Source organism: Pithys albifrons, chromosome 2, assembly GCF_047495875.1.
Source record: "Pithys albifrons albifrons isolate INPA30051 chromosome 2, PitAlb_v1, whole genome shotgun sequence".
Taxonomy (NCBI): domain Eukaryota; kingdom Metazoa; phylum Chordata; class Aves; order Passeriformes; family Thamnophilidae; genus Pithys; species Pithys albifrons.
In genome coordinates, this window is record NC_092459.1 from 30425906 (window position 1) to 30440757 (window position 14852).

At 36.7% G+C, this 14852-nt stretch overlaps 1 protein-coding gene across 2 annotated transcripts in view; it reads left to right on the top strand.

The window, feature by feature from the left end:
* Positions 1-14852, top strand: part of SENP6 (SUMO specific peptidase 6) — a 74907-nt gene that overhangs the window by 53312 nt on the left and 6743 nt on the right. For both annotated transcript variants that reach the window (XM_071548635.1, XM_071548636.1), the window contains 9 exons: positions 5-184; positions 2370-2596; positions 3196-3302; positions 3389-3505; positions 4309-4431; positions 4657-4749; positions 7816-8249; positions 11218-11321; positions 14049-14137. In XM_071548635.1, coding sequence (XP_071404736.1) covers positions 5-184; positions 2370-2596; positions 3196-3302; positions 3389-3505; positions 4309-4431; positions 4657-4749; positions 7816-8249; positions 11218-11321; positions 14049-14137 — 1474 coding nt within the window. The remainder of the gene's footprint in view (positions 1-4; positions 185-2369; positions 2597-3195; positions 3303-3388; positions 3506-4308; positions 4432-4656; positions 4750-7815; positions 8250-11217; positions 11322-14048; positions 14138-14852) is intronic.

Below are 14852 nucleotides of genomic sequence, written 5' to 3' on the forward strand. Positions count from 1 at the left end.
CTAGACTCAGAAAGTGATGTCAGAGAGATTAACCTGAAAACTTCAGAACTTACCAAATGTGAATGGTGTAGTGTCCGAAAATTGCCAGTAGTTTTCTTACAAACAGTACCTTCAACCTGTAGTAGCCTGAGAGATCAACTGAAAATGAGTAAAGAAAATGTCTGGTACGAATGTAAAGGAGATAGTAAGTAAAACAATTTTAGTCTACTATTGACTTTAAATTGTATATTAATGTTTTGGGTCGTGAATTAAGACTAAATGCATTAAGACTAAACATTCATCATTGGCTGGGTTAGATGTAGTGTATTTTCAGGCACTGTCACCTTCTCAAGCTGATGAAGAGAACAGTTCAGAACGGCCTGGTATTCTGTTTGTCCTGACACGTGCTGATTACAACATTTAGTCAGTTTAGAATAACTTTTTTCACTAATATTTGTATCAAATGAAAGCAAGTTAGTTTGTTTAGGTTTTCTTTACGAGCCTTTACATTTATATGACAGCTTTTGCTATACTTCTGTTTTCTGTGCTGTTCTGCTGCCAGGCCTTAGTTTCAGTAGAAACTGTTGTATGGGTTGGCTTGGGTTTTTTCCCCAGTATATTTGTGGTGATGTTGTGAGGTAAATATCTGCATGAAAAATAGGTGGATTTTCTTCATGTATCTTAAAATTAAATGTAATTTCCACATAGTTTTCAAGGATCTGGCATCTTAATATACACACTTCTTGAAATCAGCATAGAGTCCTTTTCCTCTCTTCCTCTTCCCTCTTCCTCCCAGGCACTCGGCAATAGGACAAGGGGGCACGGGCTCAAGCTCTGCCAGGGGAAATTTAAGTTGGAGATCAGAAAAAAATTCTTTGCAGAGGGAGTAATCAGTCATTGGAATGGCCTGCCCAGAGAGGTGGTGGATTCCCCATCCCTGGAGGTTTTTAAACTGAGATTGGAGGTGGCACTGAGTGCCATGATCTGGTAAATGGACTGGAGTTGGACCAAGGGTTGGACTTGATGATCTCGGAGGTCTCTTCCAACCCAGTCGATTCTATGATTCTAAATAGGCTTTCCCTGAGGTTAAATTTTGTTGTTATTTATCCTCAGTTTTGCACACACATGATGCATTCAAATGGGGGAAGAATGCTTTCAGCAATCTCAGAATTGCATACTTCCATACTACTGTTACAATAACCTCATCCACCTCCTATTAAAAGTATAGGCTGTAAGGAGTATTATAGTTACAAAAGTAGCTGGAGAGCATGCAGGGGACCTAGACACAGTTCTGGGAACAGGAATTAGACTTCATGTGGACACAGGTGTTCACAGGTGGAAACAGAAAAAGCTTCCTGAGTTGTCCATGTGCGAAGTCCTTCTCTTGGCAGTGCCTCTTGGCAGTGTCCCCCCAGCTATTCTCCCTGAGCCTGTGGCACAGAACTAGTTTTGTACCGAGCTGCTTTATTGTGTTGGATACTTAGAAGAACTTTGTGGTAACACAGTTGTTGTTAGTTTTGTAAACAATGAAAATAATTTAAGCCTGAATCCATAGCCATGTAAACAATGTGTGTAGGTGCCTAGCTCCCAAAATGGGAATGTCCAAAAGCCAGTTAGACACTAAATTTTCTGTGCAGTGATTGAGAGTTATGCTGCAGAAGAGCTACTTTTCAGAACAGTTAGCACACCAGGTTAATGACCAAGGGGAAGTGGTTATACGTGGGTCTGAAACTCCTCTTACGGAAAAACAGGTCCTGGCAGCTCTTGTGTTAGACAGCTGAGTGAGACTGGGATTTGTAGCCTGGATCCTATTCCTGTGTCTGACTGCCTCAAATAATTCCTCTCAGTCCAATTTACTTCTTTTTGATTTTTCAGATAATGCAAGTGGATGGTATTTATCTAATAGTTGATTGATCTGATTCATTCTCTCCAACTTCCTCAAAAACAGTGATGTTTTATAGTGTAGGGTTCTAGGATCAGAGAGGAAATTATACTGGATACTTAATTTCTGGAATTGTAGTGAAACAATAGGAATGTAGTGAAACTGCAATAAGAAAAAGTATTGATTACACAGTCTTACTGTCAGTAAGCAGAGAAGATGGTATTTCAAAATATATTTTGGGTTTGCATTCAGTGTCATTTAAAAATTTGTCAGGTGCAATATTTAACATGTCTAGATTAAGGCAGAAGTTGAATGTACTCTTGTTGCAAATGTAGGTAAGAAAGATTTGGCAGTTAATCCTTCTGTCTGCACAGATCTGTATTACTGGCAGTGTGTATTGTCAGCACTGGGTGCTTGTGTTGGCCCACGATTCTATGAAATCTGTTTATAATTTCAACATGCCTTATCTTATTCCTAAATGAATAATTTTCTCTCTGCTTTTTTGTAGGTCAAGAAGAACAGTACATCATTTTGATTTTTGAAACTGGTCTTGATCCTCATGCAAACTCAATATTTGAAAAAATAATTACTGACATTGGTATTAGGAATAATATTTCCGACTTCTTTGTGAAAATCTCCTTTGAAGAAGCCAATGCCAGGCTTGTAGCATTCACTAAGTGCTTGGAAGACAATTCCAAAGGAAGCCCATCTCACAGAGAAAGCAAAATAAAAAATGTAATTATGCTTTTGTTGTAGAACAAAATCATTGTATTATTTAGGTTACAAATACACTAAAGATAGTATGTTATTCATTAGCCAAAAAAAAATTGCAACAGCTCTTGATGGCTTTTATATGAGGTTTCCCAGACTGGTCCATGGTAGGTTATGAAACTGGGAAATAGTCTGTACTTTCACAGTACTTTTTAGTGTGTTTAGTTTGATTTTAAGGTTATACAATAGTCCACAAGTAATGTTGTTATTTAAAAATCATTAAAGCATGAGAAATCTTTAGTATAATTAGGCAACGTAATTTTTTCCAAATTCATCTACTGGTAAAATTATAGTGAACAAAAAAGTAAGTTGCAGTGTTGTAGTTAAATTTTTTTAATGCTTTCTTTAAACGAATTACCTTTTGAAGAATTAGAATGTTTTGTGACTGAAAGAAATGAATAAAGATCTAAGTGTAACAGGTGGATGTAGGAAACAAAAAACCCCAAACTTGAAGTGCTTCTCAAACACAGTGAATAATATACTGCTGGACTTTGCAAAGTTTATTACCTTTTTATTAAACTTGAGCACAGTATGCAAATTAATACTGACTTTATTATTTTAAGGTTGCTTCTGAGCCCAAATTGCAGCAGCGAAATAAACAGTTACCATTTTTTGATGATGATGAAGAAATTGGTGAACCACATACAGTATTTATTGGTCCTATAGAAAAGTAAGATATTTATCTTTGCCCTGTAACAATTCTCTGAGGGGTTTTTGGCATTTCATACTACTTATTGAATGTATTTTTCTTCTCAGGTTGATAGTTTACCCACCTTCTCCAGCCAAAGGTGGTATTTCTGTGACGAATGAAGACCTCCATTGTCTGAATGAAGGGGAATTTTTAAATGATGTTATTATTGATTTTTATTTAAAGTAAGTTGTATTTCACACCAGTTTTTAGTCGTCCTTTTCTTTGAAGCTTGAAATGTTCTGACATTAAAACTTTATAGGTCAATTGATAACTCTTGGTCTCCAACTATGTATAGCTATAATTGTAAAGGTTGTTTTGTCATTTTGTAAGGAATTTTGGTTCCTCTGGTATCTTGCTTGACATTGATGGTGTTCTCACTTGGAAAAAAGTTCTTTTCAATTCTTTAACATCTGAAGAGCAAATTTAACTGCAAAAAAAAGCTTTTTAAGTTCAATTGTTTTTTACAGAGTGTTTGTGTTCCCTGAAATTTCATTTGTTTTGATGAACATAATACTTAAATTAATTTTGTGGTGTCACTGACATTGTTATTGTTATATGTTGCCATGTTTATGCTACACATAAGGGTCTGTGTGTATAACTTTCAGTCTGTGAAAATATTTTAGAGATGAAAAGTGTCCCTCCTGGGAGTGTTTGAAGATCTAGAGGATAAACAAAATACAGGTCTCTCCTAGATAGGTTGTTGTGTAACAAACTCATTTGTTTTCCTACTGTGATATAAAAATAAATGCAACAGCAGGAGAACAACTTGTTGATTGAGCAGAGCACTTAATACCTTGAAATATTTACACAATTTTTGCATTAATTAGTTCCCATGGATTATCAGCTCCATATAGCTATTTTGTGAGAAGCTGCAGCAATTTGATGGGGAGGTAGCACTGTTGGCTGTCCTTTTTAGTCTGATGGTGAATGCTTTAGAGTTAACACCTCCATTAATTTTTCTTTTCTTTTTTTTTTAACTATTTAGGTATTTGGTACTTGAAAAGCTAAAAAAAGAAGATGCTGATAGAATACATGTATTCAGTTCATTCTTCTATAAACGCCTTAATCAAAGAGAAAGAAGAAATACTCATGAGACTTCAAACCTTTCGTAAGTCTGTTGATAAGTCAGTTTAACTAAGAGCTGAGTGTAGTGAAGACTGCAAGAGATGCTTCTTGTACAGAACAACAGAACTAAAGGAAGCATCCAGACCTATGGCAAACATAGAATATGCCTTTAAACGTTCAGCAAGCTGTCAAGGTGAAAATATCTGGAAAATGGTCCCTTAAATAAAATAAGCCACCCTACAAATTATGTGTTGGTTTCTTCTTGCAGAATACAACAAAAGCGACATGGGCGAGTAAAAACGTGGACACGACACGTTGACATTTTTGAGAAGGATTTCATTTTTGTTCCCCTTAATGAAGCGTAAGTGAATGTACCTTTTTATCACATTTGGTAATGGCTTAAGCTTCATAATCTTAAAAGTGAAAGTGACATCATACTATGAATTGATGTTAAAAAATTAAGAGAATAAACAACTTTTCCCAGGTGATGAAAACAGAACAGTTATGTAAGATCTTTTAATGCTGTAGTGTGAGAAGTATCAGACAACATAAAAACAAAAATTAACTTTCCTGAGTACTTTTTCTGGGTATTGACATCTTTCTCTGGAGTTCTTTCCTCTAAGCTTTTGTCATTGGTAACTTTTGGATTTACCTTTTTTAGTCCTTTCTAATGAGATCTCACTAGTAGGAGAGATGGGATGGGATCATCCTTTAGTTACAATGAACCAGTAGTGGATGAAATTTCTACTGAAAATCTCTACTGCCTTGGGTACCTTACTCTTTTTCTTTATATCCTTTTGTCCTGATATTTTTTGTGCATGAGAAGGAAGACCATGAGTGTTCTAATGGTTGCTAAGGAGTTTGACGATGCTTGCTTTCCTTAAGAGCAGAGCAAGTAGTCACAAATACATTTCTGTATTTCACAGAAATAATCTAAACAGTCCTTAAACCAAAATATTTAGGAAAGTTAAACTACTGCATTTTAAAAGTATGCAACAAAAACATAAATAAGGACAGAGAAACAGGAGGTTTCTAACTGACTTTGGATAGGCACAACTAGCTAATATTTCAAAATCTAAAAAAGAGGGGTTTTTAAATAAAGAGCCAGTAAGTTTTATAAAAAGAAATTTATCTAGATACCAGGGCATTGTGCAGTGGGAGAACGATTTCTGAATCTTCTTTTTTCCTGCCTCCTCTCCAGCTCATTTCTGAGGCTAGCTGTCGAGAGGCAGTTATAACTGGCCATACATAGATCTGTCTTATTAGAAAGTTATATGTATATTCCTGAGAAAGCTGTTCACCAGCCCTAACTTTGGGTTTTGAGATACTATGACCTCTGGCAAGACAACTAGATCTTAGATTATTCAGATGACTCAGATGTAAGGTATTCCCCTTGTATTCTGTAGATTTCATCCTTGCCATCCCTCTCCCATGAAGCTTCAAGTATCAGAACTTTGAAGTGTCTGTCATTTAAATTTTAGGTTACCTTAGCACTTGCTATATAGTTCTTCACACCATCCTCTCTTGTGTCATTGAGACATCTACATTGGTTATGCTTAGGAGAAATGAGGGCTGTTGGCTCCAAATACTTAGAAGTCACCTGAAAATGAAAATAAATAGTTCTGTGGTTTTGTAAGAATTACGTATGTTGGTACTAACTTAACATAGTAGTTTGTACTGAAGGCATAGTGTTCACACTGTGTGTGAGTGGGGGATTTGGAGTTACACTATCTTGGTTTCATGGACTTAGCCAGTTGTGATGAGAGCATGAAAATTGTTCCTTTGATGTACATCTGTTATGTGGAAATAATCCTGTTCATGCCTCTTGGACCTGTCCTTCACCATGTGCTGAAGCTTGGTAAGTGGTGACAGTAGCACACTGATTTGCAAAAGTGGTTTCCTGGTATGTACAGTAAGAATATTGCAGAGCAGAAAAATATCCAAGTATCCAGGGAGATGAGATAAAGGTGATTTGATGGCGAATTGCTGGACTTCAGTGGGTATTTCCAGAAGGTCTTTCCAGACTGTCCCATAACCACTAGTTTTAGGAATGGGAACTCATGATCTAAGAAACTGTCAAACTGCAGTAACTGAAGGTGGGCAGGTTAACTTTGGGGGAAAAAATTAACTTGAGAACAATATGGGTGATTAAACCATGACTGTATCAGTGTTCTTTGCCTGTACAGTCCTTTTTGTTCAAGTCTCCAATGAAAATAGGTTGCTGTCTTAAAAGTGACTGGCCATTTTCTTTTTACGGACAGGTTTATTTGCTAATCTGTCTACATAATGGGTGCATAAAGTCTATATTAGTAGAGTGGACACAATTGCCAGAGTTTGGTAGTACTTGGTATGATAATTTATTAGATCTGGTGAATCATTGAAAACAAAATGCCTCCATACTTCACATGCAGTTTTCAAAGGCCACTTAGTTTAAGTGCCATTAAGTTTTGATGGAGTTTAGGCTTCATAATCATGTAATTAATTTTCCTGTATGTCAGTTAGACATACAGTTTTAGCTACTGCTTTTTTTTTTTTCTAAAACACTTGGAAATGTGACTTCACCTGTGTAATATATAGCTAGCTTCTGTTCTGTTATTTGCTGTAGGGAGTCAGGGGTCCTCCAGAAAATTTCTTAATGGAGTCAGTCAAAATCCACTTGTAATGTCTCAGTCCCTGAATTTGCTGCTGCTCTATTTCTGATTAAGTGGTAAGTCAGCAAAGACTGAAGAGGCAAGGAGATAGGAGGAAACTGGGACATAACTTACTTTGTGTTTGGGGGATATAACTGTTTTTGATCCTGAAAGAGTTAGAATGTCAGTTCTGTGAAGGCTGAGGAGGACAACAGTCACAGTGATGGCATTACAAACACTCTTTTTCCCCCTTCTTTAACTCCCTGTTGACAAGATTTCTCTAAAAATGTGAAGTGTTGAATACAACTGCAAGATTTCATAAGTGGAGGGGTATGGGCAATTGAGCTATACTGTTAGATACGACTACTTGTGTCGCTAGTGCTGAAGTACTAGAAAAGTTAAAACATAAAACATGAACTCTACAATCTCGAATTCATACTCTGGTGAAGAAAATATTAAAAAAGGAATAAGCCTCAGTTCAGAGAATGAAAGGAATATATAAAGTATGAGCAAATTGAAATAAATATTTAGACAGCGCCTGTTTTCTGCTAACTGCATCATATTAATGAATTTTTTGGTGATTACTTGCATGAAGAGATCTTACTTTTACAGAAGATGGTGAAGGCTTAGTAAAACTGCTCAGAAAAGTGAACAGTTATTACAATTCATATTTGAATAATTATGAGGGCAGATTTACTTTCTGTGTGCACTCAATGTTTTGTTTGCTTTTGACCAATTTCAAGTTTAACTGTGAGCATTAATGTTAACAGTTTTTAATGTTTTTTTTGACTTTGCAGCGCCCACTGGTTTTTAGCTGTTATCTGTTTCCCTGGTTTAGAAAAGCCCAAATATGAACCAAATCCCCACTATCATGAAAATGCTACAACACCGATGAAATCTTCCTCTTCAGATGGAGAGAGCAATGCGCCATCTCCTTTGCCAAATGAATTAGATGCACAAAACTCGCCTTCCAAGACCACAGCAAAGAAGACATTGACCAAAAAGTACCATGCAGCTTTAATTGACACAAACACTGAAACAGAGGACAGCGAGTCTTCATGTTGCAGAAGAAGTCCTTGTAGGGGAAAAAGTACTTTTAAAAAACTGAATCAAATAGACAGTGATGTGGAAGAACCTAACACTGTGGAATCAGCATGCCATAAACTAGACCATAGAACTCTGGATGAAAACGGTATACAGGGTGAATTCACAGCTGTTAGCCAATCTATGGGTATGTAATTGTAAAAGTATGTACATTTTAATGAAACATTTGGAGATTTCACATCTGTTACTACTTCTGCAGTTGTGTAAACTTGAAGGTTTAGTATGTGGCTGAACTTGAAGTGCCTGCAGTATAAGTAATACATAACCATTGCATTTAAAAAGTTTTTGTGGCTATTGACATAACTCTCATGGTACAGACCTGGAGATAAAACCCTGTTTGCCTAAATCAGATTTATTTTTCAGTTGTGTGACCTTTTTCCAAACAATAGTTTTGTAGATATCACTTTTCATCTCTTACGACTGCAGTTGTTAAACAAAGAATAATAGTTGACCATGGATCCTTATAGTGTATATGTATGAGGAAACTGAATTAAGATTATGTAAGCAACCTTAATTTCAGTGACTTCCAGCATTTGATATTTTGCTTCAACACTCTTCATTTCTTTAATGTCCTGATAAGAAAGTAGGAAGAAGTAAGAAGAAAGTAATTCTAAAGAAAAGAAAAATTCTTCCATGTTACATTTAGAGAGGCTGTCTCTATGCATCACTGCTATGGTGACAGAGTTCAGTGCTCTGCAATACTCTTTGTGCCCAAGTGAACAAAGAAGCTGGCATAACTTCTAAAGGCAGGTGAAAGAATTAGGAAAGGATTGTTTTCTCTGTCCACTGCAAGGTTTGAATCCCCTTGAGGTATAGAATGCAAAACATCTGGTCATGCAAAAGCTTTTACTTTAGTCACCAGTAGTATTCCCACTGACTTAATTTGCACAGTAAGGAATTGTATAGCTTATAGTACAAGTTCTGAAAATGTTGTCATTAAATGGTTTAATCTGTGTACTGCAGGCCATTACAACCCCAATATATTAGTGGATATAAGTACTACTTTCTAATCTAAATTTATTCATTTGTAATAGAGTTGTCACTTTTCCTAGAAGATCTTGGACGGATGCCGGGGTTGCACATAGATCTGTTCTTGGTTAAACTGACTTCCCATTTTATGTGTGATTGTTACTGTTTATGATATTGTTGCTGTATGATGTAGTCTCGTGTCTTGAATGCTGCTCCTGTTACTTGTCTGTAATTAATTGGAACATGCTTTATGATGGATTTTTGCTAGGATTGCATTCCTTAGAATTTTTTAAGGCTGCACTGTAGTGAAGGCTGATGGTCCTGTTTCTAACTTAAACGCTCAGACTCTCTTGCTCAGTTATTGCAGATGATGCACCCTTTCCTTAAAGCAGACATTCTTATGGCACACAGTCCTGGTCTAAGGGTGAGATTGACCCTAAGGAAATCTTAAGGCAGCTAAATTTGGATGTGCTGTGTATTTAATCTTCCATTTCAACCAGATGGAAGATGGGCATTCTGCCTTGGGTTTTATGACCAGCCTTTAACTGTTGGTCCAGAAGGGTGTGGATCTTGACTGTGCCAAATCCATATGTATGTCCTGGATGTCCAGGGATATCTCAGAAAATAACAGGTGCCTCTTTGATAGTGTCAGTGAAACCAAGAGACCTGCTCATCTCATCCTAAAAGCAGATACACAGTAGCTGTTCAGTTGAGTAGCTCTGTGCTCTGATTATGGTTTCTTTTTAACTTTGTGAGACCCTAGGTGTCAGCTATACATGGAAGCCTAAATTGAGATGTCTTGATCTCAGACTGAATCCTAGTGTTGGACTTGTGCATCAGTAGGAGTTCATACCTAAATAACTTTGAAGAAATCATGTAAAATGTATCTATATTTATTACTTAACAATCCTCTTTTTATTGCTGAGTTTTTGAATGAGATGTGATTCTTTTCACTACCAATTTTTATTTTTTAGAACTCTGCCAGCAGTGAGTCACATTAGTATGTGACCTGCTTATTGTGCTAAGGTCTTTTCAAAGGTACTGAGTAAGACTAATTCTCAAGTTTGTCCCTGTGGAGCTCCACTGGTGACCTCTTTCCAAAGTGTTATTTTGACTTCCCTGTTGAAATATTCTCAAATACAGGTGTTCTCTGTTTTTTTCCATTAGCTGGTTCATTGCCCTATTTAGTGTTCTTATAGAAATCCTGATTTTCTTTAATAGGTAATATGTTCTCCAGCAATGCTTTTATTGTTGTGAGTGTTTAGATATATTATATAGCCTTTTTCTGAGAAGCTTTTGTGTTTTGCTGGTATGAGTTACTCATTTTTCACTTATTTGCACAGTTTATTATTTTCTCCCACAAAATCTAATCTGAAGTCTTGTATGGTAGTATAGTAAGACTAGTGGGCCTGTAGCCAGCTGTATCTGTTTCTTACACAGATATAAGTATAGCATTCATCATTCTTTATTTCTTCTGATGTTGTTTCCCAAGTGACTACATATATAGGGGGGGTGGAGAGTGAATTTATAGATTTTATGTAGCAGACAGTGACGTTTCAGAAATATTTTGAAGCTACTGCTCCCAGGAGAGCTGATCCTTTGTTCTGTCATCCCTAGCAGTGTGTTCCCAAGCTGCCTTTTTGTTTTTGTCAGCACAAGTCTTGGTATAACTGCACAGTGATTGAGGAAATGTTTCCAGCTAAAAAATAGTAAGTCTGTGACTACTTCTTAGTCTGGTCCACTGTGTGTGGATGTATTTGGTGTCCTAGAAGGAACCAGCTAGGGACAGCAATAAATAGTTATTTTAGAGTGCCCCTTTTGGTGGTAGTACCAATTTATAGTGTTGTAGAGGCTTCATGGAACTACGGGGCAATTTCACGGTGGGTTTTCATCTAGGTCTCAAATTTTTTTTAGGTATTTCACAGAATAAGAAATAGTTTCTGTTGTGCTAATTAAAAGAAGCTTTTCACTTTTGCTCATATGCATTAGTTAATTATCATATGATAGATGTATCACAGTTATTGTGAGCAATCCGGAGGAAATCTGAGGTATTCAAAATTAGTTCAGCCTTCAGGGATGACATAATATTTGATGTTTAAATGTCTTACTGTCTGTGATTGATACAGATGGATTGCACAAAATCAGACTAAACTATAGTGAAGACTCAGCTGATGGCAGTAAACTAAATGAAGATGAGCTTATAGATTTTTCTGAAGACCAGGATAACCAGGTAAAGAATTTAGCAGTTTTATTTAGGAAATATGAGCTCTTGTGTTATATTTTGAATGGACATCTTAAAAGCAGTGTACACATTGTGAATGTGCATTGTCTAAAGCTAGTTATCTTTACAAGTGTCAAATTCAAAGGACTGGTTACCTACAAAAATTTTCAGATTAGCTGCAGAGAGGATTATACTTTTGTTCATTTAACTGTTTAAGAGAAAACTGCTGTACTGCTCCTGCATTTAGTTTTGTGAGTCTTTGGCAGAGTGACAATATTACACAGTAATCTTAGTGGAAACTCTGAAAGTCAACACATTGCTGTCTTTCATCTCCCACACCCCTATGTTCACCCATCAAAGCCAAGAACAAGTTACCCTGCATTTCCTGGACATAAACAGACACATGTAGAAATGTCTCGGTTTGAGGGGAAAAACCAAAATGTTTTACCCACAAGCAGGGGAGGGGCCTCCTCCACAATAATCACACCACTCTTTATCAAATTTAAGAAAAGGAATTTTAATACAAGAAGGATAACTGCTATATATATATATATATATATATATATGTAAACAGACTAGTGCAACCCACTTCCCCAACACCATAAGAGAAAAAAAAAAAACAAGAACAAAACCCAGCAGGTTTTCCTCCGGGAGAAAAAGTTATACTTAAGTGTCCTTGTCACAGCCCGGCTGGCTGCAGAGTGAGTTTCAGTCCCTCTCCAGCGAAACAGACGAGCAGTGGGCTTTCAGATGGACTCAGTCTCTTCCCCCTGTGTTCCCCGTCCAAGAAGCAGACAGGTACGAGCAACCAGCAGCAAATCCAAGGCAGGCAGCAGCACGGCAAGAAAAAGTAGTCCGAAGTAGGCAGCGGCAAGACAGCCAGGGAAAACCCCAGCAGTAACCAGCAGGGCAGCCTGCCTCCTTGGAGCCCCCACTCCCCCGTTCCGCCGAGCCAAGACTGAGGAGAATATCCAAAAAAAAAACCAAAAGAGACAAACCTGCCCCCACCCCAGCGATCACAGTTAACTGCTTCTTTTGTTAACAGCTGGCCTGGGCAGTTAAGTGGCAGGGGAGAGAATTTACATAATAATCCCAAACTACAACAATAAGTATGTGTTACTCTGCTGTTTTGTTTCATTCGTGTTTCTCCTAATCAAATTTACACAGAACAGATTTATATTCAAATACTATTCTTGTTCAGATTGAAAAACATCTAGATTTTAGAGCTGTGGAATACCTGATGATTAAAACGTCCTTTACTGACTCAGTACTGGGTATTAGGGCATTATTCCATAGCCCTGTTGCTTTTCCAGCTAGATGTTACAGGTTTGCTCTTCCTCATTGGCCTTCCTGTTTGTGTTCCAGGTGTATAACTCCAAGTTTTCATCTTTCAGTCCTGAACAAACTATTATTTTTCATATTCTGCAGCTATCTATAATGACTTCCATATAGTATGTATATATATATATATATATATATATATATATATATGTACACACATACAAAATCTGCAGTTTATGTTGAACCATAACTATGCTTTTCAGACTGATTCCGTGCACCTCTCCTAACATTCCACTTGTGCAAACATTCTGAGTTTTGCCTAATGGAAGTGCTTGACTCTCTATTTTGTAGCAGTTACCCAAAAATGGAGAATGAGTAGTAGAGTGTTTCCAATCTGAAGTTTATGGCCTGAAGGCAAGGAAGCAAGCACATGGCCAGCTGAGTTCCTTGAGAGGAGGAGCAGATTCCAAGTTCCTTGGCTACTATGTGGGTTAGAACTTAGGCTGGAGCTGTCACTGATATTCTCTAGAATGCACAAAACAAGAATATCACAGATCATGACAAGCTGAATGTGTCTCCCTTTGCATCTGCCAAAAGAGGAGTTGAGGCTGCAACAAAATCAAGTGTGCTAGGAACTGGGCAGTGGTTTCTAATCTAATAAAGTTCACGGCATAGCTTGAGGATTTCAGTTACAGGATCCTGTGTGTTAGGGAAGTGTGCACAATTCTGATAAAAATTTTCACAAACCATGCTGATTACGGGGGTTCTCATTTTTGGAAAGCATCTCTTTCTCCAACACAATGGGCTGTGGTAGTAACGTGGAACTCAATAGAAGGATAAGAAACTTTGGATCACTGGGTTACTTTTAGATACAGTAACATAGTGGGTTTGTTTATAAAACTTCCATATCCTTCATAGCAGTCAATACTGAAATTAAAAGGTCTGGGGATATTTTCAGGTTTGTGGTATGACTGTTTTTACAACGCATGGTACACAGTATTACGGTGGGTTTATTTTCCTTGTCCTAAGAAACAAGTTGTTGCATTCTGGAGCACAAGCAGAGTTTTATGTGTGAGTTCATTGCAGATTTTGTCTCATTTCACCTAGAAGATAACATACATGAAACCACCATGCAAATTTCTACTATTCATCAGCAAGAAAAGTTGATAATTTAGATTATAACCAAATAACAGAGATGAACCTTTTTCAAGCCAGCAATGTTTTTCCTAGTTTCAACTGTCCTTAAATAGATAGCACCATTCAATCTGTGTGTCATTCCAGCATGGATTTGAGAAGCCATGTGACTAAAAGTTGGTAAACTACAAAAAATTAATTGTTAAGTGTAGGTTATTCATCTTGAATGAAAATGCTTGAGTATAATAATAATTTTCTTTTACGTCTGTCTGAGAAAACAATATTAGATTTTAAACACCTGTAACCATCTTGGTTTTGTAGGAAGACAGTAGTGATGATGGTGGCCTTGTAGATGATAACTGTAATTCAGAAATGGGACAGTGGTACCTGAAGCCAACTATCTGCAAACAGTAAGTATTTAAACAGTTAAAAAGGAAATTTCGTACAAGTTTACTAAATATAAAAGAGCAATTGTGGGACTTCTCATACGTGAGTCTTCGAACACTTCAATCAGCATGCTATTAGTATTTGAGAGAGAATTATATACTTCTTACGATCACCTTCAGTGAGCAGAAAATGTATTGAATGAAACCACTAGTGAAATAATAAGCTTGGGAGTTTCTGTTAAGCCTGTGTACTCCTTCAGGCAAGTGAAGATTGCTTCTTCCAATAAGGCAGCTGTTCTTTGATATATTGCACTTGGATTCCAACAAAAGGAGGGTGAAAAAGCATGTCCAAATGTGTCCTATATTAAAAAGCAGGTTAATGTCTTTAAATGAAATTAATACTAAATAAAACCTTTGTCACTTCTCACATTAGTAGAGGAAAATGGGAATAATTTTTAACTGCCCCCTTATCTAAATGTGAGTTTGCTGTTCCTCTTTATTGTCTCTCTCTGTTCTCTAGTTTGTTTTTTTCTAATAAGAGTGTTCCACACTTTTTTGTTTAATTTGTGTTCTGTTTTGGATTTGAAAACTTTTTCCATATTTAAAACACAGAAATAATTTCTTCATAAACATTAACTCCAGTTATTTGCATTTTGATGTAACAGAAATGCCCGATTTCAAACTTCCAAATCCAGAAATATTGTTACTAATTTTGATGTCTTGAGTTTCCTTTGTACAT